The sequence below is a fragment of the Malania oleifera genome, chromosome 9, assembly GCF_029873635.1.
Source record: "Malania oleifera isolate guangnan ecotype guangnan chromosome 9, ASM2987363v1, whole genome shotgun sequence".
NCBI lineage: Eukaryota > Viridiplantae > Streptophyta > Magnoliopsida > Santalales > Ximeniaceae > Malania > Malania oleifera.
Genome location: NC_080425.1, coordinates 19,614,782 through 19,641,151, shown reverse-complemented (window position 1 = coordinate 19,641,151; position 26,370 = coordinate 19,614,782). Strand labels below are relative to the sequence as shown.

The window sequence follows — 26,370 nt, the reverse complement described above, 5'->3', positions numbered from 1 at the left end:
AGCAGACAATCCTTCAAAAGCAGCACAACTATGGCAATGATTTGGGGGGGGGGGGGGGTTTAAAAGCTTTTAAGAAATTACATTTTCGTCCTTGATAATCATAGTTACACCCCACCCACCCCCTACCCCACCCCAAAAACTCCCCCAAGGACTGTTCTTAAATAACGAAAACACATCTTGTGATTTGATGATTCTATCTCTTACCTCCCCTCCCATCTATTGCACACCAAAGACAGCAATAGTAAATAAAAAGAGAGGAGACACTGCAGTAAAAAGATGGTGCACTACTGCATCAAGAAGTAAGCTGAGCTAGTTTCTCAAGCAGCTATAATGATTTATAAATACCACAACTGAAGCTGTTATATTAACACAGCCATGTTTTCAGTTTCTTTAAGGAACTGTGGCAAGAAATTACAATAATAACAAATATCAAGTCAACTAAAAAAAATCACCCATTTCAACAATTTGAATTAAGGAAAAAAAGAAAAACAAAACAAAACCCACTCTTTCACAACCTGAATCAAATGAATGCCACCAACTTGTATTCAAGGCTAATCAACCTCACTGCTAAGCTCTTTCAATGGCCTCCTTCAATCCTAACAGACTCCAACACCCCTAAACCCCTTCACCGGCCTTCAGTTTCAACCGCAATCAACTTGTTTCAAGCTTGTTTCATGATTGATGCAGCTACAGTAAACTCAAGTTGCTGCAAGCCTATATATTGCTCCGCAACAATAATAAACTAAGGTTCTATGTGGCGTATGTGTCTTACATGCATGTGTTGTGGATCGATGGTTTTGACAGTTTGGGAAAAAATAATACATAACTGCTAACTGAAGTATTATTCATAACATTATTGCAAATTGACCAATTTAGCCCTAGAGACACAGGCTTTCTTTTCCTAAGAGTGATTCCTAGAGCCTGTAAGTGCGAGGTTAATAGCAAGAATCCTTCTTATCTTTGCTGTTCTAATTTATTGGATTCAGAGCAGATTCAAATCCCTGATTTTCTAGCCCTGATTACACCCATTCAGTAGGCTTAGTCATGATGCTCTCATGTTGTGGGAGACCATACACACCCAATACACACCCACAATGAAATGCTTGGAGAAGTTGAAGATATGCTTTCAAGAAAAAAGTGCTTCAGCATAGAAGGAAGAAGAAACTTAATGATGCATTCTACAGTTTTCAACAAGGTAACTATATAGTGGTTGATAGTCCTCATGCATAGCTTTAAATAGCGTCCATGACTGTTACATAATGCCATTACGTAAAGGTTTCTTGGGTTCCCAATACCGTTACATGCTGCAAAATCAGCTGAAAGAAAATTCACAGCTGTAACAGCCATAACAGACTGCTACTGTTACATAATGGCTGCTACAGCTAATATGTAACAGCTATTGTGGACTGTTACAGCAAAAATATATATAACTTTATAATCTTTTCATCACATTTTTCTGTTTTTTCCCTTTTCATAAATCATTCTTGATAAGCTATGCAAAGAGAGGGGGAGAAGACTATAATGATTATGATAATGATACAAAAATTATTTATTTTTATTAATATTCAAAAGAGACGCATTAATTACAAGTTTATTTTGTTAAAAAATTTTATTTGATAATGTTAGTAATTTGGTACTTTTCTGTATTTTTCAACTTTAATCTTCCATTCTTTTCTTTTCTTTTTTTTTCTTTTTTTTTTTTTTGTCGTGATCAGGTCATTAGTACCTTTTTTATGATATGTAATCATCATAATTTTTAAGCTTGGGCTATAGCTATACAATATAACTTGTTGTAAATTTATTATTGAAGATCTGTCACATATGGAAAGCTACCATTCTCGGAAACTCTAAATAGAGACTGTGCCGAGAATCACAATTAGTGTGTCCTAAATTAGACTTGCCTAATTAGCTATAATTTCCTAGAATTAATTGTATAGAGTGTGAGTTGATTTCTTTCTATTTATAGGCACCTGACTTTATGTATAAAAGCAGCGGTTTGTAATGACATTATACACAACATAATACAAAAAAGTCATTCGTTAGTTTTTTCTACTTGCTATCAGAGCCTAAGATTCTTAACACCCTAGCCTCACAGTCCTGAAAAAAACCCTAGACACACAATTTATCCCTGAGAAAACCCTAGCCACCATAAGCTTCTCGAGCACATAGACTCAGGCTGAGAGAGAGGTTCAGCTGCCACCCTATCAGGCTGAAAAAGAAGTCCAGCCACAAGGTTCAGCTGCAACCCTCACATGCTGAGAAAGAAGTTCAGCCACCACCCCCTTCTCAAGAAAAGCCCTAGCTGCCGCATGTCCCTACCCACCTGCAACCAGAAACCTTACAAATCACCATGTCTCTTGACAGTAAACATCTCGTGTCAGCTATGCAATTCAACAGCCAGCATGAACAATCCATCCTCCTGGTGGTGTTTGAGAAGCTGAATTCCACAAATTATGTCAATTGGGCACAATCAGTCAAGAAGACCATCAAAATTTATCCAATCAACTCTCCTTGATTATAGTAGAAATTTCTGTAATTATGTAAATCTACTCTCCTTGATTATAGGAGAAATTTCTGTAATTATGTAAATAATCTTAGGAGATATTCTAGAATGTATTCTTAGGAGATATTCTAGGAGATTTGTTAGCAATTGTCATTCCTTTTTTTTATCTATTCTTTCCTTTATTATTCTTTCCTTTTAGATTATCCTTGTAGTTTATAAGACATTCAGATTGTACCTAATTTTATAATAAGAAGAAATACTATTTCAATTCTTCTCCACTTCTAGATGGTATTAGAGCTGGTTTTCTTTTCCTTTCAGCAGTCATAGCCTCTAAAACCTAGGCCTCACTGCCTTAACTCTGTTCAGCCTCCATTATGTCTGAAATTTCTGAAACTTCCACTATGGCCAGACCTGAACCTGTGGTCAACACCATAACTGAAACCGAGGTAGCTCATACCGAACACCATTCAGTCCAAATCACAAATATCCGTCTCAATGAAGCCAACTTCTTGAGATGGTCTCAGTCAGTTAGAATGTATATCCGCGGGAGAGGTAAGATTGGGTACCCTTACTCGTGAAACCAAGGTCCCTGACAGAGCAGACCCATCATATGCTATATGGGATACTGAAAATTCCATGATTATGGCTTGGCTTGTAAATGCAATGGGTGAAGATATTAGTACTAATTACATGTGTTATCCCAGTGCAAAAGAACTCTGGGATAATGTTAGTCATATGTATTCTGACCTTGGAAATTATTCCCAGATTTATGATTGCAGAAAAAAATTGGCAAGACCCAACAAGGGGAAGATAGTGTGACTAAGTATTTCAATGACCTTAAGGGACTGTGGCAGGACTTCGATCTATTCAATGATTATGAATGGAAGAGCCCTGATGATTGCAACTACAACAAGAAGATGGCGGAAAATGCAAGAATTTTTAAATTCTTTGCTGGACACAATGATGAATTGATGAGGTCAGGGGTAGGATTCTTGGTAGACAGCCTCTGCCTCCAATCGGAGAGGCATTTTATGAAGTGAGACGTGAAGATTGTCGCCAGAATGTTATGCTAAAGAAAAAAGGGGCTGATGGAACGGTTGAGAACTCGGCTTTGGTTGCTGCTAATCCTACTGTTTTGGTTGCTGTTAATGTCTCTGTACAGCGGTCATGTCCCAATCAAAAATCTCGAGTATGGTGTGACTATTGTAATAAGCCACGCCATACCCGAGAAACTTGCTGGAAACTACATGGAAAACCAGCAACTTGGAAGAGCGGCAAACCTGGACCTGGAAACAACCAAGTGATTCCTAGAGCAAATAAAGCCCAGACCAATGTTCTAAAGTTCAATGCAGATGGATCAGCTTCTTCAACTGCTGAAATCCAATCTGATACCAGTACTTCTATTGGTTCCTTGGCCCAAACAAGTAATATGTCGAGTGCCTATTCCAGCTCTTTAGCCTTTGCACCATGGATTATTGATTCAGGTGCATCCGACCATATGACTAGTATATCTCAATTGTTTCAATCTTATTATCCTTGTGTGGGTAATAAAAAGGTTAGGATTGCAGATGGGAGTCTTTCATCCATTGCAGGAGCAGGTTCAATTAGAATTTTTGGGAAAATAGAATTAAAATCTGCCCTTCATGTTCCTAAACTTACTTACAATCTCTTGTCTGTAAGTAGATTATCCCGTGACTAACTATCATATCATATTCTTTGATTCTCACTGAATTTCAGGACAAGAACTTGAGGGCGATGATTTGCAGTGCTAGGATGATCGATGGCCTTTATTATTTTGATGATACCCTATTCAGCAGTAAACAAGCTCGGGGCTTGAGTGGTAGTACTAGTTCAATCCCTGTGCGTGATCAAATAATGCTTTGGCATCTTAGATTAGGGCATCCTAGTTTTTCTTATTTAAAATATTTGTTGCCTAATCTGTTTAAAAATTTGAATTGTACTTCTCTTCATTGTGACGTGTGTCATTTATCAAAAAATCATTGAGTTCCTTATATTTCAAAAAGCTACCGTGCATCAAAACCTTTTTATTTGATTCATAGTGATGTTTGGGGTCCCTCTTAGGTTACTACCTTATGCAGGAAAAAATGATTTGTGAATTTTATAGATGATCATACTCGGATTTGTTGGGTATATTTGATGAATGGAAAATCTGAAGTTGAAATATTATTCAAGAATTTTTATAGTATGATCAAAAACCAATTTCACACACAAAAAAAAAAAAAACATACTTTGAACGGATAATGGTACAGAATATTTCGACCATGTTTTGGGAAATTTTTTGAAAGAAAGAGGGATTCAACAGTAATCCACTTGTCGTGACACCCCACAACAAAATGGCATCCCTAAAAGAAAAAAAAAAATCGTCATTTATTTGAGGTTGCACGGGCTATAATGTTTTCAATGCATATTCCAAAATATTTGTGGGGAGATGCTATTCTAACTGCTTGTTACCTTATTAACAGAATGCCTACCCGTGTGCTGCAGTATATCACTCCTTTGGCATGCCTAAAAAAATCCTTTCTCGATAATAGGATAATTTCTTATCTGCCTCTAAAAGTATTTGGATGCACTTTTTTTGTTCATATTCCAGCTCACCTTAGATCTAAACTTGATCCTAGAGCTGAAAAAAGTGTGTTTCTTGGATACGCTCCCAATAAGAGAGGGTATAAATGTTTGAATCCAAAAACACAAAAAAAAAATTCACATCAATATTGGATGTAGTTTTTGTTGAAAATCAGTTTTACTTTAACCAAACTTATCTTCAGGGAGAGAAAAGAGAGTAGTGAAGATCAGTTTTGGGAAACTTATATACCAAAGACATGAAGATCAGTTATTGGCATTGCACAATAACTTGCTCCCGTAACTTCTTGAGGCTAAAGACATAAAGAGCTGGATGTCCCTTACAAACCTGTTGGTATGTCAAGACGATAAGCAACAAGACCTATATGTTTTAGGGTATTACAAGGCCCATAGAATTGAGGAAACAACTCTATTGAAGAACAAACAATCATAGATATCTATCTATAAGGCTATAGCCTGAGAAAACCAAATCTCCACTTAGAATTCCCTTTCACTACGATGCTTATCAGTTGCTTGTTTCCTACGAGCTTGAAGCACTTTGTCTCAACTTGATCAATTCTGGAGGATCTAGCTGAATATCTCGCGAGGATAAGAATAGATCAACCATAAACAACCTTAAATGGAGTCAACTTGATGGAGGACTAATAAGTGGTATTGTACCACCATTCTGCCCATGGAACCATCGCACCCAATCCATCGGTTTGTTAGAAGCAAAGCAACAAAGATAAGTCTCCATGCACATGTCAACAACTTCAATATGCCCATCTAGTTGTGGATGATATGCAGTGCTCATATTCAACTTTACAACAAGTCTCCTGTATTGTCCAGATTAATAACAATAGATTGAGGAATTCCATGCAACTTGACAAAGTTCTCAACAAAAGTACAAGCAACACTTGTAGCAGTATAAGGGTGATTCATAGCACAAAAATGAGTGTACTCTATAAGACGGTCCAAAAATCCAAAAAAACAAAAATAGTAGATTTGCCATGAGAAGATGGAATTCCCTCAACAAAATCTATAGGAATATAGAAGGCCTGACTTGCCACTATTTCACCTTTGATCGTTGACAAATATTGCATTCTACCACAAACTTTTTGATTTCACCTTCATTCCCTTCCAATAAAACTCCTGAGAAATGCCACTTGTAGGTTCTAAGAAATCCAGAGTGACCTGCAACCAATGATGCGTGTAATTCTTGTAATATGGTCAACTTTGAGCTAAATTAGGCACTGAGAAAATACTCCCCTTATAGTAAATTTAAAGAGTCCCAAAAGTAAGGAGGTACTAAAGTTCGCTCTTCTTGTAGCCTTTGGATAATATCTCTAGTCTCCGGATTTTGCCACCATTCTTTCTTGATTTGGTCAAGAGTAGTACATGCAGCCATGCAAGTATAGAAATAGCCACAAGTTCAACTTGCTCAGCAAGTTGTGAGAGTGCATTTGCCACCACATTCTTGGCCCCTTTCTTGTAAATAATATCAATCATAGCCCAAAAACTTGGTGCCCACTTTTGTTGCTCCATGGACAAGATGTGTTGCTCTAAGAAATATTTCAGGCCCTTGTGATCAATTTGGATTTGGATATGTCAGCCAATTAAATATAATCAACACTTTGTAACTACATACACAATCACTATCTCTTTGTCATAAATAAACATGCTAATATTGGACGAAGAAAGATCCTTACTAATAAAAAGCACTAGGGTGTTTGTCTTGAATTAAAACTGCGTCAATGCCAACTTTTGATGCATTAGAGTCAATGATGAACACCCAAATGAAATCTGGCAAGGCAAGAACTGGTGTGGTGGACATTGTGTGCTTAAGCTTCACAAAGGCTTGTTTAACTTACTCCATTTAAATGCAGCCTTTTTTAGTAGAGCAGTCAATGGGCCACTAATCTTTTCATAATCCTTGACAAACTCGCAATAGAAACCAATCAACCCCAAAAATCATCGCAGCATCTTGATTCTTTGTGTAATAGGCGGTCAGTTTGCCATTGCTCGTATTTTAGAAGGATCAACTAAAACATCTTCTAGGGAAATAATATGCCACATAGGATCAAGGAAAGCACCATCCAGATTTCTTGACATAGATGTTGATTACAACGAGTGGTGGATATGGTTCGCAAATGATATAAATGATCTTCGAGAAATTAGCCATATATCAAGATATTAAAAAAATATGAGAACAAGCTTACATGGTAAGGTCAAAAAATGGCATTCATGAGGCCCTAGAAGGTTGAAGGTGCATCGGTTAACCCAAAAGGCATAACCAAGAACTCGTAATGACTATCGTGAGTTATCAACGCAATCTTCTGAATGTCATCCTCATGTACCCAAATATGGAAATAGCCTGATCTCAAGTCGAGTTTGGTGAACTATTGGGCACCTCCCAACTCATCTAACAACTCATCCACAACAGGGATAGGATACTCATCCTTCACAATGCTCTTGTTCAATGCTCAATAATCAACACGCATCTACCACAAACCATCTTTCTTCTTCACTAATAAGACAAGAAGAATATGGAGTGACACTTGGTTGAATTGTGCTAGCATCTATAGTAGGCAACCAGTCACTCCATTTTAGAAAGTTTCTATACAATGGCTTGAAACTATAGTAACACTACCAAATGTTTGCCCTTAAGAGTTAGTCTCTGATCATTCACGGCGAACTTAATAACCAATTTAGAAAAATTCCAAGCTATATCACCTAAAGTCCGTAAGAATTCAATACCCAAAACCACTACATAGTCTTCTAGAAGCAGGAAAAAAAATCAACATATAATTCATGATTCTGCATAGTAAGTGTAACTTTGGATACTTTCTTTGATACATCAAAGTCCTTCTATTTACAACCTTCACATCAAACTTTTCACATTGCTCCACAAAATAAGCTAGCTATTTAGCAATTTTAGTATCCATAAAATTATTAATGCTACCCATATCAATTAAGACAATGATGATTGGCATTTTAGGAAGCTATTAATTTTCATGGTTCGAGGATTGACATACCCATGTAAAGTATGAACCAAAGAAGTGATAAATTCATAATTATCATTATATTCCATACCTTCTTGGTCTGCATCAGCACAATCATCATCAACCTCTTCTGGCTCCTCCACTAGCTCAATCATCAATAATCGACCCTTTTTTCAAAGGTGTTCATCATAATGCCAGCACAAACCCTTTGTCCTTTGCTCCTTGAGTTCCTCTTGAGTCAATTGTTTGGTAGGAGGATGGAGAAGAGCAAGTAGTATGATCGATAGTGTTGCTGACATTCTTCTTGCTAATGGTCTTGCTAGAGCTAACTCGTTCTTCACCTGACTTCTCTTCTTCTAACCATGCAAAGGAATTTGCAGCAGTCATAGCTTATGGTCAACGCACTTTGACCTCATGTCGAATGCCAAGTAGGAGATTTTCAATAAAAAAGTACAAAAAAGTTGGCTTGCATTCCACTTTAGTTCTGTTTGATAGTCGTTCAAGTCATGTCAGGTACTCTAAGACACTGCTAGTATGGTGTATTCTAGCAAGCTCTCCATCAATATTCTCATGTCCAATGTGCCTAAATCAGACAAGTAATCCAAGAACAAATTCTCCATATGAAGGCATTCCACAACAGGATTCAAACTAGTCATACCATCAAATAGCATCACCATCAAACTAATAGCAACAATCTCAACTTTAGATCTTTCTAGAGTGTAATGAAAGAAAAAGTATTTTTCAATCCTAGAAACACAACCAACAGGGTCATCACTGTCCCACAAAGAAAATTCCACCATCATACAAGAAAGACCATAATCACGCTCTCCTTGGTAACCTCCTTTGTGCACATCTGGATGCCTCCCACGATTAGTTGACATAAAGGCATCATCTTCTCTCCCTTTATGGGAAGACGCACTGAGAAGTTTAGAGAGGGATGGTGGGATCTCTTCAGATTGAGGCTTAAACATATTGCTAAGTTGTAGCCTTTAGCCAAGCTTCCATTTGGGATTTGCTGAATTTTTTGAGGCCATTGCATATGAATGAAAATCAAGAATTCCAAAATCTTGCTTTGTCAATGAGTTAACAGCATCCACAAGAACACCAGCTCTGATGCCAAATGATAGGACCCTAGGGTTTTAGCATAGGGACATGGGGAAATTGAAAGGATAGAAAATAAGAAGAAAAAATAAGGTGATCACTTCAAGGGGCTCTGAATTAAGTTATTACTTGAATGAAAAGCCCATACGGTTACATATATACAGGGTAGGGAATCCTACTCCTATTAGGAATGCAGAAATTCCCAATCCAAGTCCTTAATGGACTCAATCCCAATTGACTTGGGAATCATAACACATTAAATAGAAATCCTAAGTTATTTGGGAATCATAACATTAAATAGAAACCCTAATTGATTTGGGAATCATAAATTAAATAGAAATCTTAATTGATTTGGGAATCATAACACATTAAATAGAAATCCAATTGATTTTGGAATCCTAGCACCCATCGATCCAAGACATTATTGGCCCACGAATCGGTATACACAATCCAGATCATAGTTCTAGGGGAAGCAGCAATCCCAGTAACTATATGCTTCAGCATCAAGCTTTCAAACTAGCACATATCATACATTCCAAGCTGTTCCGGGCCACATGCCACCACAATCCATTCATCCACAAGTATAATATTGGAGTAAAGGAATACATATATATATATACACATATATATATATATATATATTCTCGCAATATTATAGTGATCAAAGTTCAAAAATAATAATCATAAAGGGGATCAAATAAATTTACCTCCATCCTTGACAGCTGTAACAGTCAAACCAGCACTAGTGCTTCCAAGCCCAGTTGTAATAACAGATCTGTTGCACAATTTAGCAGCAAATTTCAAGAACTGGGATTTTCCAGTACCTGTGTGACATTTAGAGAGTTAAGTTAACCAAAAAAAAATGGTTCTTTTGCTGTTTTAAAGTTCAAGAAAAGAAAATTTCTAGCTCATCAATCCGTCTCTGTAAACAAGTTTGATAAAAAAAAAATATGAAATGATATTTTTTTATTAGTAAAGGAAATTTTATTGAAAGGGCATCAAGGGATGCCAGCCTGAAGTACAGAAAATCAACCAACCTGAAGAGTGTCACAAGAATAAAATAAAATAAAAAGTACACTGTAATCATTTACTACAAGTCCACTATGCCAACTGATAATGGCAGTAGATCACTGCTCTTTTCCGATCTGAAGCAGTGAGATTAAATTTTAAAACACTCTCCAATTCCTCTGTTTCCAAACACATCAGAAAAATGTGAGAAGAATGAGAGACCAAGCCTTTCTCTTTTTATTTGTTCCTAGAATCCCTCTCCAGGCCCAGAGCTCCCCTTCCACAGACCTGGTGCTAACCCACTCTTGCCCGGTCAGAGTTAGAGCCAAATTCCAAAGATTTCTAGTCCATGGGCAATGAAGAAGGATGTGCTCAACTGATTCTGCATCAACCATACAAAGGGGGCATCTGTTGGCAACAGACAAGCCCCTTCTCTGCAAATTGTCCAAGGTCAAGAAATTACCAAGAGTTGCTTCCCAGGGAAAAAAGGCAACCTTTGTAGGGGCAACTGCCTTCCAAATCTGAGTCCAAGGAGAGTAAGTGTTATTTTGACTCCAAAGGGAAAAAACTCCTACAGAAAAATCTAACAGTGAAGACCCATCGCTTACCTAAGGTTCAAAATGGATAATTTGGAATGTCTTTCTGTTAGAAATTGTAAAGAGTACTGTAGAAGTTGGTGAGCTGAAGAATTTCCAAAGGGGATGTTCTAGAGAAATCCTTGATTTGATGTTTGAAGATACAAAGTGATGCAGGCATCTTTGTTGCAGACCAAGTTGTAAATGGCTGGAAATAAGGCACTATGAGCCTCTGATCACAGCATACAGCACGCCATGCCCCCATTGACCACTTGGAATCAAATACAAGAAAAGAAATCATTCCAACCTTTCGTGATGCATTTCCACACCCCTACACCATATGCTCAAGCCCATATTTCGTGGCAGTGATTCCCCGCCAAAGATGATCTTTCTCTACAATGAATCTCCGTAACCATTTCCCATGAAGGGGATTAATGAAAATGTGGAGGGACTTAAAACCCAAGCCTTCCGAACAAATTGCTTGCTTCAGCATGCCCCATTTGACAAGGTGAAGTAAATCATGAATAAAATACAATATCCAGTATATGCAAGCTCATTTGAGATCTAAAGAGAGTTATATACAGTAAGTTATTTGCCTCATGCAGATAAACCATATTTGATGACAGCCTACTCTCAGACCTCAAGTAACCAAGTCTTAAAAAATGGAATTCAATCATTTGATCTGATCCTATATTATACAACTTCATCTAGTACCTGAACAGCACTATAATTTCCAGGATGCATTTATACAATAAAAAATCCAGTTTGTCTTCCCTCCAGTCTATTACACGCCAATTTTCTCTCCTTTATACACTATACGCTATTACATTAATCCCACAAAGCAACTGGGATCCACCTTCTACTATTTTTGGATAAAAAGGATAATTCATGAAGAAAGAAAGGAATATATAAGGCAGAAGATAAGAAACTCTCTTAGAAGTAAAGAAAAAGGTACAAAAAGAAAAAAAATGAATATAACAAGGTCACATCAGCAAGCAAGCAAACCCTGCTTGAAAACCCTTAAAACAGCTGGCAGAAAAAGCATAAAGAGATGCAAAAATGGGGATCCTACCCAGAGCAATGAAAAAGTTAAATCCCACCAATTGAAACTATGTGCATTCCTTTCCAACAATATCCTCAAAAATACAGAAAAAAATGTGATACCTACTAACATCCTTGCCCCTTTGAAAGCATAGAAAAGAATTAGCCAAAAAATCTCCTATTGACTCCAGACAAATGCAATTCACACCAAACAAACCAAACAATCTAGACCATAAACCCCAAGAAAATACAGTTCAAAAAAGGTGGAAATTAGTCTCAGAACTCCCAAAGCATAATGTACACGAATCCAGAGATTATGCCTTAAAAGTACTACTTTCCAGAAAATTGTTGGCATTAACCCTACTAAGAACTACTGACCAACTAAAATATTTAATCTTAGATGGAATTTTTTTCCTTCCAAACACAAATACAGTAACGAACAGGAAAACGCATAGCAGAACAAATCAAATGATAAAAAAAAAAAAAATAAAAAAAAAAATAGAAGATCCACAAGAAAAGATGAATGCTGCGTCCAAAACCCACACTCGAACATTCCTCTTGTCAAAAAGGCACCAATTAATATAAAAGAGAAATAGAAGCATCATGCACCACAGAAAGACAAAAGAGATAAGTAAAAAACTTAATGGTAGAGAAAAGGATAATGGCTGAGGTGCAGCGAGAGATGCAATATTGACAATCTAAGATTCTCATAACATCTTATTGATTCATGGGGGAGTCCAGCCTTATTATTAATAAAAATTTTATTAAAAAAAAAACCAGTTTTTATTTTCTGACAAAGGCAGATCTCTCAATATCAAAGAGAAATATAAACAACATTTTTTCTTTAGCACACTATTGGTTAAGGACTGACAATTATTATAGACGGAGTTGCGCTTTTTCTTTTGACAAAAGAGAAGGCAAATCCTTTTGAGAAAACTGAATACATTCAAGGTACACAACCACTTTTCGATGTTTTGGCTGATTCCTCTCTCTAGAGAAGATTACACACATGGGAGCAATCAAAATTATATACATCACAAATGGCAATAAGGCATCAAGGTGGAAGAAATTTCTAGGAATGATGATGGCTGGTGTAGAGGGTTGCAGCCATAGTAGTCAAAGGCACAAGGCACATTGAGGTGCAAAGAGTACTTGGAGCCTGGGCACGAGTAGCCAGGAGAAGGTGTGTGCCTCGCAAAAATGAAGCGCACAATTATTAAAATTGTGTACAATACCTATTTGATGGGTAATTGATATATGAAAACACATCAATAGTAATATTAGAATTTAAAATGCCAAATATGCAATACCAAAACATAAATGCATAAAAATTAGGACAACCAAGTACCAAGTTCCAAGTGAAACAAGCATAGTTCAACATAAGTAATTACACATGCAAGAATTCAAGCTTCAAATTTAAAATGCCAAATATTCAATACCAAAACATAAATGCATAAAAATTATGACAACGAAGTACCATGTTCCAAGTAAAACAAGTATAGTTCAACATAAGTAATTATGCACGCAAGAAGTCAAGCTTCAAATTAGAAAGGAAATGAAATTGCCAAGCCAGAGGCCCAAAAGCATCAACATAGAAGAAGAAGAAGAACTGAACAAGAAGAAGAAGAAGAAGCAAAACAAGAACTGAAAAATAAGAAGTAGAAGAAGAAATTGAAAAAGAATAAATGAAGAAGAAAAAGAAGCCAAAGAAGAAGAAGGCAATAGCAGCTGCAAAATACTAAAGAAGAAGATGACTTACTAGTTTGACGCAGCCTAACGAATCACGAAGACGAGCAATGACGACTCAATGGCTCGAAACCACTTGCTTGTTCAAAGGCTCTGGCAAAGGCTCTCTTGCTGGTGAAAGGCTCGAAGACTCGTAGACAAAGGTATTGCTGGTTCAAAGCTTGAACCTTAAAAATGAAGGGCTCTTACGAAGGCTCAAAGACTTGAAGGCTTGAAAATGAAGGCATTTTGTTCTGGGTTGAAGGCTTGAGCGCAAAGGTTGTGCTGGTTCGAAGGCTCAAACCACAAAGACGAAGAACTCTTGCGATGGCTCTCTTGTTGGTGAAGGCTCTAAGACTCGAAGACGTGAAAACGATGCCTAGACTTGCTGGTTCGAGTTGAAGCATCTAGCTAGGGCTAGGGAAGAGCTGGTTCGGGTCTGGATAGTTTTCTTTCTTAGAAGGTTTTTGAAAAAACAATGAAGTTAAAGGTTAGATATCTTAGGCGCAACTCAACTGTGTCTGGAGCCTCAATGCACCTCACTGTGCCTACTAGTGCCTCTTGAAGATCACCTCGCGCTAGCCTCGTTGGCCCACTACACCTCATGGCTAGGTGCGCCTAGGGCGCACTTTTGACTACTATGGTTGCATCCCCTTCATAAACAAGCATGGATGAATTGAAGCCTAAATGCCAAGATTTTAGCTTCATGAATGCGCACAAAGGTGTTTAGATGCCAGAAAAAGCCCAATATAGGTCATAGGTCGTCATATTCACAAGCGTAAATGTTCCATTTCATCGAGGATGACAGAATGCTAGAGACGGAAGCCAAGAGAGGAATGGTTTCGAGACTGTAAACCTCAGTCAAGGCAAGGATTAGGGATTCAATCAGACAGATCAATTTCCTCTTTAGGATGCATTTCAAATTCCTTGCTAAATTCTGGACATGGAATGGGTGGAAATAAAAATAAGCAACTCATTCACAATCCATTTAGCTCAGCCCAATTAGATGGGGCAGATTGACGTTTTAAATACAAGCATTGGCCCTTTGAGAAACTCCAGCACAAGGCCCAAAATTCCAATTCAGAACCCCCAAAAGATCATTTTTTTTGTGGGCCTAAGGAATTCGCAATTTTAATCCAAAATCAAGAGCCTTCATCTTCACAGGCTTGTTTTACTTGGGCTCACAAAGGTCAGGGCGGCTCAAGGGAATAAGCATGGCAGCAGTGAAAAATCAGAACCCGGTAAAAGGCAGTGTTCCAAGTATCCAAAGCAGCTAAGGAGGCATCTGTAATTCACAAAGATTTGAAGAGGGAAGCATCACGTAGAAGCAAAATGGTAAGTGTACAATCAACTTTGGCATTTTGAAGCAAGCCCTACAAATGCTTTTGATCGCGTGAAGCTGCAGATGGTTGGTAAGCAGCCAAGAAACAGCAAAGGGATAAAGGTGATAGTGTCAGACAATTCTAAGAAGCTATCTTCTGGTCAGACAATTAAAATAAAATATTTTCATTATTAAAGTTAAAATCGAGCTCATTACCGAGCCTAATCGAGCTGCTCATGAGCCAAATTGAGTCAACCCTGACTGTGTTTAGGCTCGAGTCATTAATTAAACAAGCCTAAAAATTGGGCTTGGGAATTGCTCATTTAGACAATAAACGAGCCCAAACGAGCTCTTACCGAGCCGAGCTCCCGAGCCACTCATGAGTGGCTTGGTTCATTCACAACCCTATTTAAAGGATTCTTCATGTCATTTTTCTTCAAATCTCTCTTCATTTATTAAGACCTTCATTTGAAAGGCTTAGGTTTATTTCAACATTAGGCCTTTCATCTAGACTTTGACTATTAACAGGACTAATACAAATGACCTTTAGATGTAAGGAGATCTTATATGGCCATTAGCACAAATATTTTTAAGATGTGCCTAGATTCTAACGATACTAATGCACTCCTATTTCTATATTGTTAAATGGCTTTGGAATGCACTTTTTCTCTGGTTTTAGTTAAGTGTCGGAGGTCTCTCTAGATGATATATTGTGTGTGATTTAGAGGCTTTGGGAAAAGGGAAAAAAAAAATGGAAAGCTTTATGGACATGTGAGATGGATGCTATACTTTGGACCCTGTGGCTCAAGGGAACTGTGAGATTTTAGTCCTCAAACAACTTCTTTCCGCTTGCTAGGATATAGTTCTCTTCCATGCTCCTTTTTTGGCGTCTTCACGAGGGTTTTTTTTTTTTGGGATGGAGGGGGGAGGATGGTGTCGTACGGGCAAGGGGTGGATTTCATTGTTTGACCTCCAAAGAGATTGGACTATTGGAGCAGCATTATTGTAATTGCTTTTAGTTGATTTTTAGAGGATTTCTTGTCCTCCCCACATTGTACTTCTGTTGTTTCTTCTTAAATGGAATTTTTTTTATCCAAAAAAAAAAAACATCTACCAAAATATTCTCCCACAAACAAATACATTTGAAACTTTGTAATCGTTCTAGAGAGGCATCTTAGACCCCATGAACCAAACAGCATCTTAATCTTTACAAATAAAAGAAATCGGTACTATCCTCAAGAGCATTCCTACATCAAACACAAGTGTTTGACGGTGTTTTATGGCTAAGCCACATCACAATGAGCTGAGAAGCAAACCAAAAAAAATGTATAATTTTAAAGTATTGAAGAAAAGAAACACAGAGGTATTTACTGATTTGTGTTCCAAACTGATTGCAACCCAAAAACTACTGAAACGGCACCATTTTTGAGTCACAAAAGGGGAGCTTAGGTGCAATGGTAGGATTGTCGCCGTGTGACTTGGAAGCCACGGGTTTGAGGCGTGGAAACAACCTCTTGCAAAAATGTAAGGTAAGGCTACGTACTATAGACCCATTGTGGTCTGCCTTTCCCCGAACCCTACATACGCAAGAGCTTTGTGCACCGGGCTGCCCTTTTTTTAGAAAATGTACAGGCTAACCTAACTTTCGATGTCACTATTAAAGCTTGATATACATTATTTACCCACAGCCTAACAGCTTAAGCTTTTAGGTAAACTGGTAATCTAATATGGCATCAGAGCAAGTTACCAGGAAGTCCTGTGTTCTAGTTTCTTTGCCCATGTTTATTGTTTGGTGTTTAAAACATTATTGCAATCCCTATAATGGGTGTTATCTATCATGTGTTTATCTCTCGACGAGCTGTTAGGCTGCATGTGTGAGGGTGTTAAAGCTTGATATACATTATTGACCCACAACCTAATAGCTTAAGCTTTTAGGTAAATTGGTAGTCTTAACGGTCATTAAATATTCAGAACAACAAATAAAGTCATGTATAAAGAAAGAAGAAAATTACCAGGATCACCAACAAGAAGCAAATGAGATTCTCCTCGAACCTTTGTTCCAGAAGCATCAACATGTTGCACACCTCCAATAAGTGTTAGTGCAACTGGGTTGAAGGGAGAATCAAGATGTTGTAAATAGAACTGAAATAAATTAATGCATTGTCATTCTTCAAGTTGTAAAAAAATGAAATTTTTTATAAACTAATTCACACCTGCAAGCTTAACAGTGAAGAGTCCAAAAACTTGTGGGCAAATACCTCGCAGAATGGCATTTCTCCCTGAGGAAATTTTCAATTACCCTGAATTTAAACCATTAAATAAAAAAATATTGAAATTCAAAAAGGAAATGCAAGAACATTATTTTGCGTAGAAAAGTAGATGTGGGGCTTTCCTTTTGAATTTGATTCCCTTGGGCAAATGGTAATCAGGAGCAAATATGGCCTCCATAGGAATGGTTGGGGCACTACAATTGGGAGGGTGCGGTGGTTTCTCAAGCTAGTCACTTGGAAATTAATTTCTCAAATTTATCCCACCTTTATTCTTTGGCCTTTTGAGAGGATTGGCAGAAAATTGATACTCCTCTTTGTAAAGCATTTCTGCAGTTATATAATTTTTCCACTATTTATGATGCTCCCACTATGGATTTCTAGTCAGGATGATAAAATATTTCTTGGAATCTTTAGTGCTTTTGTAATCTTAATGATGGGAAGGAGGATGATGAACAGTATAAATACCAACTATTTTTTGCAGAGGCAGCAGCCTAATAAGGCTTTTTCACCTGATGTGTGTTCTGTGCAAGCAATCAGACTCTGCGTTGTCCTTTTACTTGGAGATGGTGGAATCCTCACTTTGACAGTGATGAGTAGTGGGTCCATATGAGTACTATAGAGGAGATATTTATCATTAATTTTTGGGTTTGGGTGATGGAAAGATTATAGGGTCTCTATAGGATTAGACTTTAATGCCCATGGTGTGGTTTATTTGAAAGGTCTTTCGGGACAATACCCTTCCCATTCATGTTCTTAGACTAGTTTTCTATCTCTCTTTGGGCATCAATAGCTAGTGCTTGCGCAGGAGTTCCTCAGTCATATTCAAAGTGGTTGGAAATTGCTACACTAATTTTGTTTGAATATTGCTTTGATCCATTGCATTAACCTTTTTTTTTTTGTAACTTTTGTTCATTAAGGATGGACTTCTTGTCATCTGTATTGTATATTCTTCCTTTTCTCAATATAATCTATTTTATTTCAAAAAAATTGAATGACTATATTTACCTTTTAATGGATTATCTTGGAATTCTGACCAGAACAGCTTGAATTTCATAATAACATCATCTGGAAGATCTATGTCTGACTTTAGCTCATTAGTTCGCCTAAAAAGAAGAGCCAAAGTCAAAAGAAGCGAAAGAGCAGAAAAAGTGGTTTCAATTTCCTTTACATCAAAAAATAATGAGCAAAAGTGCCAAGTAGTGCACAAGCACACTTCCAGTTCTATAAGCAACAAAATGAGAAACATAAAATGCAACAGATTCACTATTTTAACTGATGGATATAACATGCGACGGATCAGAACTATGCTTATCTTTCTAAATTCCAGACACGGAAAAGAAATGTAAAATTGAACTACAAGTAAAAATAATCAGATACATATGTTTGAACTACTGAACACAAAAAAAATAAAGGATGCTGCAACAGGACCATGCAATTGTTTTTTTTTTTTTTTGATAGCAAAAGATGAGATTTCATTGAAAAGAGAAGAATTTACAAATAGGAGAATAAGACATCTCCCATCATAATTCTCAAAACATCCACAAAAAGAAAGAAACTAAAGCATAAAAAAAGTACTTCGAAATATCAAAGCAAAAAATTTCTCTAATCTCTCTAAATTTCTGAAATGCTGGCTCTCTTAACCAGAGCCAATGCACCATAGAGAAGCCAAATAATGAATCTTCTCCCAAACCAGCTGCCAGCTCTATCCAACGTCACTGGACAAAACCAAGCTTCTCCTAAAACACCAAATAAATTATTCCAGATGCTCCAAGCAACATCAGTGGGTAGGAACAAATAATAAGCCAACTCAGGATCATCCAAACGTTTCCAAAGGGTGTCAAGGTAACAATCAAAGAACACTGTACTCTAGGACCATCAAATATGGAAAGTAGAAAAGGAAAAAAGTACACAAGTGGAACTCATAAATTCATATTAAAATAATTTGAGATAGTGAATTCTTGAGGCCACATTGTCAAAAAATAACTAAAAAAACAAGCAAGCTTGGGAAAACTTAAGCAGCTACGTTACTGAATCACAATCATATCAGAAACGGGCATATTTAGATATAAATGGTTTCATACAGAATCTGATTTCCAGCCACAAAAACTCCTAATAGTTAATCAGACAAGTTTTCAGATTAAAGCTGGAGTTACTTTATGCCAATGATTGTCTTGACACATCAGTGCGCACATCAACAATCCCGCAAGAACACATCGATATGTGGTTGTGGCACAGATATATTCACTAAAGTGAGGTAACAAAGGAAGAAACAGGAACACATACAGAGATTGTATACCTACTGCCTTGCTAGACCACTGGGAGGGCTGTTCAAGGATGCTCCCATTTGTTCACCCTGATGCACCTCACTGACTAGGTCAAAAACAGGGTCCAGGGATCCTTGAGTTTCAGAGCTCCTTATCTTTCACAAATATTGACAGCTGGATTTACCTCATGCATTGCATGCCATTGGAGTAGCTTGGAGGCCTAAGTTGGGGCTAGAGAACGTGAGAATTCAACCACAAAAGCCCAAGCTTGAGGTCTATTGCAAGACATGCAACTTTTAGTTTACAATCCACTGGAAATAGTCCCAAGCGCACTGTCCAGTTGGCATATGCTCCATCGGTGTGCCCAAGTACAGCCCAACAGCCTTCTTTGAATGAGGCTACTAACTACACACCTAGTAGATTTTACATCTTTAGTTGGGATTTAAGTTAAGCACATCACAGAAAAGCATTTCTTACGTCAAGCTACCAAACTTCCAACTTTCTACCTCAACATCACCCTATTTTCTCATAAAGCCCCAGCTGTTTGTCATCTCATCATCACATGTGAGTCTTCTCCTGCACCAAGAAACCTTTCCTCAACTATTTATTCACAGCTCACCTATCATTAAATGGATTAGCTTTCATTTAATCAGAAAAGTCTTCAATTATTTATTTTTTATATAGAAAAATAAGAGGTTTCATTAATAAGAGAAGAATTCACAGAGTCATAAGACATCCCCATCACAATTCTGGAAAAATACAGAAAAAAATGAGCTAAAAAAACAAATAAATAATATGAAATATCACAGCAAAAAATTCCTCCATTCTTGCTGTCTGAAAATCTATCTCCCTTAAACTTAACGCATCCAAAACCAATGCACCATAAAGAGACCAAGTATTGAACCTTCTAACAAACCAGCTGCCAATTCAATTTTTTCCCTGAAAAAGTCAGTGTATTACGCTCCAACCATAATACCCACAGCACTGCAAATATACTGCATTTCCAAAGAGCAGCCCTAACCTTCCTTCTTCCAAAACCCCCAAAAGAAATAGCCAACATTCCTTCCACCAACACTGGGGAAGCTCAAGCTTCTCCTAACATGCTAAATAATTATTCCAGATGCTCCAAGCAAACTCAGTGTAAGAATGAATGAGATGCCGAATTCAAAATTCAAAGAACAAAGCACACAAACATCTTTAGATAAGGCCTTCAAAGGTCTCCTAATTTGCAACAGATTATTAGGATTGATTCAATTAAGCACAGTCAACCAAATGAAAGCCTTAATATTTGTGGGAGTTTTGCCCTTCCAAATACATGAGTATAGAGGATAACAAGAGTTGGAATGGTAAAAAACCAAAATAAAAAAAGAAGAAGAAGAAGAAGAAGAAGATTTACAAGAACATACCCCCAAATGATCCAAGGCCCAAGACTGAGTATCCCTAGCCGAAGAAAGATGGCAATTGTTCAATAACGAGGAAAGTTCCATCAATTCTCTATCATTTAGAGATCTTCTTAAATGAAAGTTCCAAGAAACCAAAGGGCTAACCAAATCAACCACAACGAAAAAAATCATACTATCCTGCCCTGAGCTCAATCAAAAGAGAGGATGAAATGGATAGAACATCATTCCACAACCATGGATCTTTTCAAAAACGAATCTGAAAACCCCTCTCCACCACAAAATTAATGTGAAATAAGGGATAAATCTGAGAAATAGATCTCCATGGACTTTCCAATGAACATCGCAAACTAACACTGGTATCCCGCCTATTCACACCCAACCCATGCTTGCTTCTAATTATTTTCTGCCAAAGCGAATGGGCTTCTCAGGAAAATACCATAACCATTTAGCTAAGAGAGTGATGTTTTTAAACACCAAATTTCCAAGACCCAGCCCTCCCTCCATTTTATTCCTACAGACCTCATCCCCAACTACAGACCATAAGAAATCTCTCATTATCTTAATCTTATTTGCAATTCCCACTAGAATTTTAAAATGGACATAAACAGGCCTTAATAAGGGTGACTCTACCCCTAAGGGAAAAGAGTGCCCCTTTCAAACCATCCAGCCTCTTGGCCACTCTTCCCACTACCGGGTTCCAAAACTCCACGGATCTAGGATTGCCCCTCAAACGGATCCTAATTCAAAGGCCAATCTAAAAGACAGCACACCACCTCAGAAGCCCGCTCCCTAACTAGCTCAAGAGGCACAGTAATATTTGCTAATCCACTTTTCCCCAAATTTATTTTAAGCCAGACACCCTCGCAAAGAGACGGAGGATACCCAATATACATCTAAAAGAAGGTTAAGATCATCTAGAAAGAAAATAGTATCATTTGCAACCACCACTCCCTCTCTCCCCTCTTCCAAACCTTTCACCAACCCCGATCCACAACCCTATCTACAATTCTACTAAACATATTAACTACTAGGGCAAATAAAATGGGGGAAGTGGATACCCTTGTCTAATGCCTCTCAAAGCCCTAAACCAAGACTTAGGTTCCCCATTAACATTAGATAAGCAACCCCTTAACCCCCAATGCCAATGCTCATCAAATGCCTTTCTTACAAAATGTTGTCCAAACAACTCCAACTAACTCTGTCATAGGCCTTCTCAAAATCCAATTTGAATATGAATCCCCTCTTCTTCCTCCTATGAATGTCCTCCACCACGTCAGTAGCCACCAAAATAACATCCACTATTTTTCCATTCCACAAAATCACTATAAGTTGTAGATATAGTCTTATCAAGTATCACACTCAGCCTATTAGCTAGAACTTTGGTGTAATCTTATAGCCACTAAAGACTAGGCTAATAGCTCTAAAGTCCTCTATTCTAATGGATCTAGATTTTTTAGGCACAAGGGTAATAAAAGTGAAGTTATGCTCTTCCTCAGAACTCCATTCCCTTAAATTCAGCAAAGAATTTACACAAGTCATCCTTAATATTATCCCAGTAGTCTTGAAAGAAAGCTAAATTAAAACCATCTACCCCCCTCAACTCCTCCTCATCAAAAGGTCTCTCTAACTAGAGTATCTAATCCCTAAAGATGGGATTCCACTCTAACCCCTCAACCATCAATCTAAAAACCTCTTCCTCGAAATAAAGATATCAAAAACTTTAGAGGTCTCTAAGGCAATCCTATCAGGATCATTAATAAATTCTCCTTTCCCCCACCATCAACTCCCTAATCCTATTCTTTGTCATCTTTCCATTAGCTAGTCTACAAAAGAAGCCAGTATTACAATCACCTTCTCTAACCCCTTCAAATTTTGTCTTTCATCTCTAACTCTTCATTTCCTTAAAAAATACCTCTTCCAATTCATTCTTAAGAGATCCTTTTTGCCTTCTCACTCTCAAAATATTAATCTCCCCTTCCTTTCTATCCAAAAATTCTAGCTCACCTATGATACTAGATTTTCTAATTTTGACATCTCCCAACACCTCTTTATGGAAGAAGCTAGTACAACAATCACGTTCTCTAACCCATTTAAATTTGATCTTTTGTCTGCAGCTCCTCATTTCCTTAAAAATCACTTGTTCCAATTCATTCTTAAGAGAGATCCTTTTTGCCTCCTCACACTCTGAAAAGATTAGTCTCCTCTTCCTTCGTATCCAAAAATTCCATCTCATCTATAATACTAGATTTTCTAATTCTAACATCCCCAAACACCTCTTTATTCCAGGTTTTCAATTTCTCCTTCAAACATTTTAACTTCCAAAACTTTCAATTATTTCCAAAGCAATTTTTCAAGTTTCCAATAAAGACCTATGCTCAAATAAGGCCACAAAAATTAAGTGATCAAAAGAAATATTTTTCACTAGTCAACTAAATTCTATTTTGAATTGATTTAAAGAGCTTAAGATATATGCTATTTTGATGTAAATTCCTTTTCATATATCTTGTTGTTGCTTGTAATTTGATCATAGGATCCATTGATGGTTGTGTGATTGGTGGCTTTGGTACCCAAGGTTGGGTTGTAGACCCATTGTAATTCAGAAGCATATTTTTGTGCAACATGCGCATATCATAATTTATAAGTTGGTCGATATAATGGAATACCCAAGGCATTTTCTTGGGGAGAGGAGCTATGCAAACTAAACCACTAAAATTATGTGCTTTTGCATTGAGGTGATTTAAATTTTGCTTCCACATGTTGCCCTTGTTTGAATTTATTAAAATACAATTTTTATAAAACATCAATCCATTCCTCTTCTTGGATGCCTAGCCTAGCCAACAAAATGGGGCACCAATCCAACCCCTCAATCATAGCCTTACCTCCCTCAAAAGAATATTTTGGTAAAATTCAATTATCATACTTGCAATAAAAATAAGGTCCCTAATAATCACACCTTGATTATCCTCCAGTTCTTTTCTAAAATTCCTCCTCCTCCCACTTGCCACTTGATGAGTCTCATGTTACAATCTCCCTTCTTAACTCAATTCAATCCAAATTTTAGCCTCCAATTAATCACCTCCCTAGAAAGAACCTGCTCAAAATTATTAGAAAAATGAACCCTTCTACCCATTAACTCTTCAAAGGGCCCACACTCATTGCCAAAAACCTCCAAATTCCAAGTTCTATGTTTATCTTCAAAAATTTCTATCAACTTGAAGTAAAAGCTTTCCCACCCCATCACACTACACTTCTCCCCACCATTTGCTAGCCAACATATGAAAATCATGATGTGTTAACCATATATTTTCAAAAAAAAAAAAAAAGGACTTGGACCCACTTTATAGGATTTTAATTTAATCCAAGTGCTAAGTACAATTTCAAATCCTAGCTTCACCCAATTCTTGTAGAGACCTTAGCCACACACGATCGCAAGGTCAACCCGAATATTGCTGAATCACACTAGTTCCACCCCAAACTTTACCTTCTCACATGTCTCGACCTACAATCCTCAAATTGCCCAATAAGACCTAAGTTGATCCTCTTCCTTTAGACTTGAGATTTTCTTCAAGGCCAAGATTCCACCACCCTAAGGCTTCTGCACACTTTGGAAAACATATAGATTGGCTTTGTCCAATTTCTAGAAAAATCTTTCCAAGCATAAGAAACAACCCTATTCATTTTGAGCAATTTGAAGAGTAAGAAGCCTCCACCCACCCTCATAGAAGTCAAAGGCACAAGGCACACTGAGGCGCAAAGGGTACTTGGGACCAAGGCGTGAGGCAAAGGCGCATCCCTGAAGAAGGTAAGGCTCACAATTATTAAAATTATGGACAATGCCTATTTGATGTGTAATAGATATATGAACACATCAATAGTAATATTAGAATATATAATGCCAAAATATTCAATACCAAAACATAAATGCATAGAAATTATGAAAACCAAGTACCAAGTTCAAAGTGAAACAAACATAGTTTGACATTAGTAATTACGCATGCAAGAGTTCAAGCTTCAAATTAGAAAGGAAATGAAATTGCCATGCCAAAGGCCCAAACCATCAACATAGTTCAATATTAAAAGGAAAGAGTACAATAAAAGATTTCAAAGTCTAAAATCTAAAAATCCTCCTCAATCATTAGTCATCACTCATCATCTTCTAAGTCTACCAAGATATCAACACTTTGCTCTTCATCGTCAGAATTTTCTTCTCCAACATCTTCTTCCTCTTCTGTCTCCTTCTCATCCTCATCTACAAGTTCCAACACTGTAATCCGGCCCCTAGCAGTCCTAGATGACGCTCTTCCTCTAGAAGATGATGAAGTATTTGCACTTATTCTTGATCTAGTGCAATGCAGGGGTTTGTTTACTCCAGCAGCTCTGGCAATAGAACCCCAAGTCAAAATTCATCTTCAAACACAAGTTCATCATCCTCATTGGAATTGCCATCCATCCTACCAATCAACCACTCATCACTATCATCAATGTCCTTTAGAAGGATGGGATCAATGGTGTCACGCTTGTTGTACCAACGCCTCAAAGTTCAGTTATATTTCATAAATACCAAATCATTCAAGTATTGCTAAGCTAGCCTATTTCTTCTTTTGCTATGAAGCTGCAAGAAGTTTAAAGTATAGTAAATAATGGTTCTAAAAAGTAGTAGACTGGTAGTTCTTGTTCTTCAATCAATGATATCCTAATGACTTACATGTTGGTATATGCTCCAATTTGTTTCACAGCCAGTAGCACTACACGTGAGGCTAACGATTTCACAGCAAACTTTTGCAACTTTGGAGTTGATGATCCAAATGATATCTACCATTGCGCTGTTATTAAATAAATTTTTTATGAATACCTTCTAGCTAAGTAGCAAAAATAATTTTAGATAGAAAGAGATAGTAAAAATGCAACTTTACCTAGTGCTTTTATCTTCCTTTGCCTCACTACCAAATCAATTCCAAAGAGAACACTAGCGCTAGTGTCATTTTCCAACTCATGCAACTATTCCCTTTACTGTGGCAAAGGGACATCAACAAGGGTAACATGTGGTAAGTGTTTAGAAATAAGAGGGCAGAAAAGAAGTTGGGTATATATGTCATGTGGTCAATAGCAATTGAATCTATAATTGAAGGACTAGTGGGAGAAATACTGAATGACAGGCAAGATGTAGGAGTACCTATGTGAGCAAGAGATGTTATAGGAAGAGAAACTTGTTGTAACCCCTAATACTGCAGGAACTTCGATTACTCCTCTGATATAGATACACTACTAATCCCCAACAGCGGACCTAGTAAGAATGTAATCTGCGGCAGGCTGGCAGCTACATTGGCAATGTGCAGTAGTTTACCATGGAGCTCCTAACACTGCTCAATTGTATGAACCCTTGTCCATAATGAGTACACTTGCATGGGGCAAGGGATGGGGGTGGGGGGAGTCTACCATATACATCCCCTCCTCAACGACTAAAACCACATCAAGAACTTCTGCTACTATCTGGGTGATGGGTTGGAACACCAAACTAGGAGCTAAGGAACAGGCAATGGGGGAAGCATAAAGTGTGCGAGAATAAACACCAACAAA

The 26,370-nt window shown here is 37.4% G+C and overlaps 1 protein-coding gene across 3 annotated transcripts in view; it reads right to left on the bottom strand.

Moving 5' to 3' along the window:
* The window catches only part of LOC131164565 (probable DNA helicase MCM9), a 100,709-nt gene that overhangs the window by 51,082 nt on the left and 23,257 nt on the right, over positions 1-26,370 (bottom strand). For all 3 annotated transcript variants that reach the window (XR_009139283.1, XM_058121849.1, XM_058121850.1), the window contains exons 8-11: positions 18,132-18,229; positions 17,070-17,135; positions 16,869-16,961; positions 9,894-10,010 (exon numbers count right to left, since the gene is read on the bottom strand). Coding sequence is in view for 2 of the 3 variants with exons in the window: in XM_058121849.1 (XP_057977832.1) it covers positions 9,894-10,010; positions 16,869-16,961; positions 17,070-17,135; positions 18,132-18,229 (374 nt within the window). In the remaining variant the exon portion in view is untranslated. The remainder of the gene's footprint in view (positions 1-9,893; positions 10,011-16,868; positions 16,962-17,069; positions 17,136-18,131; positions 18,230-26,370) is intronic.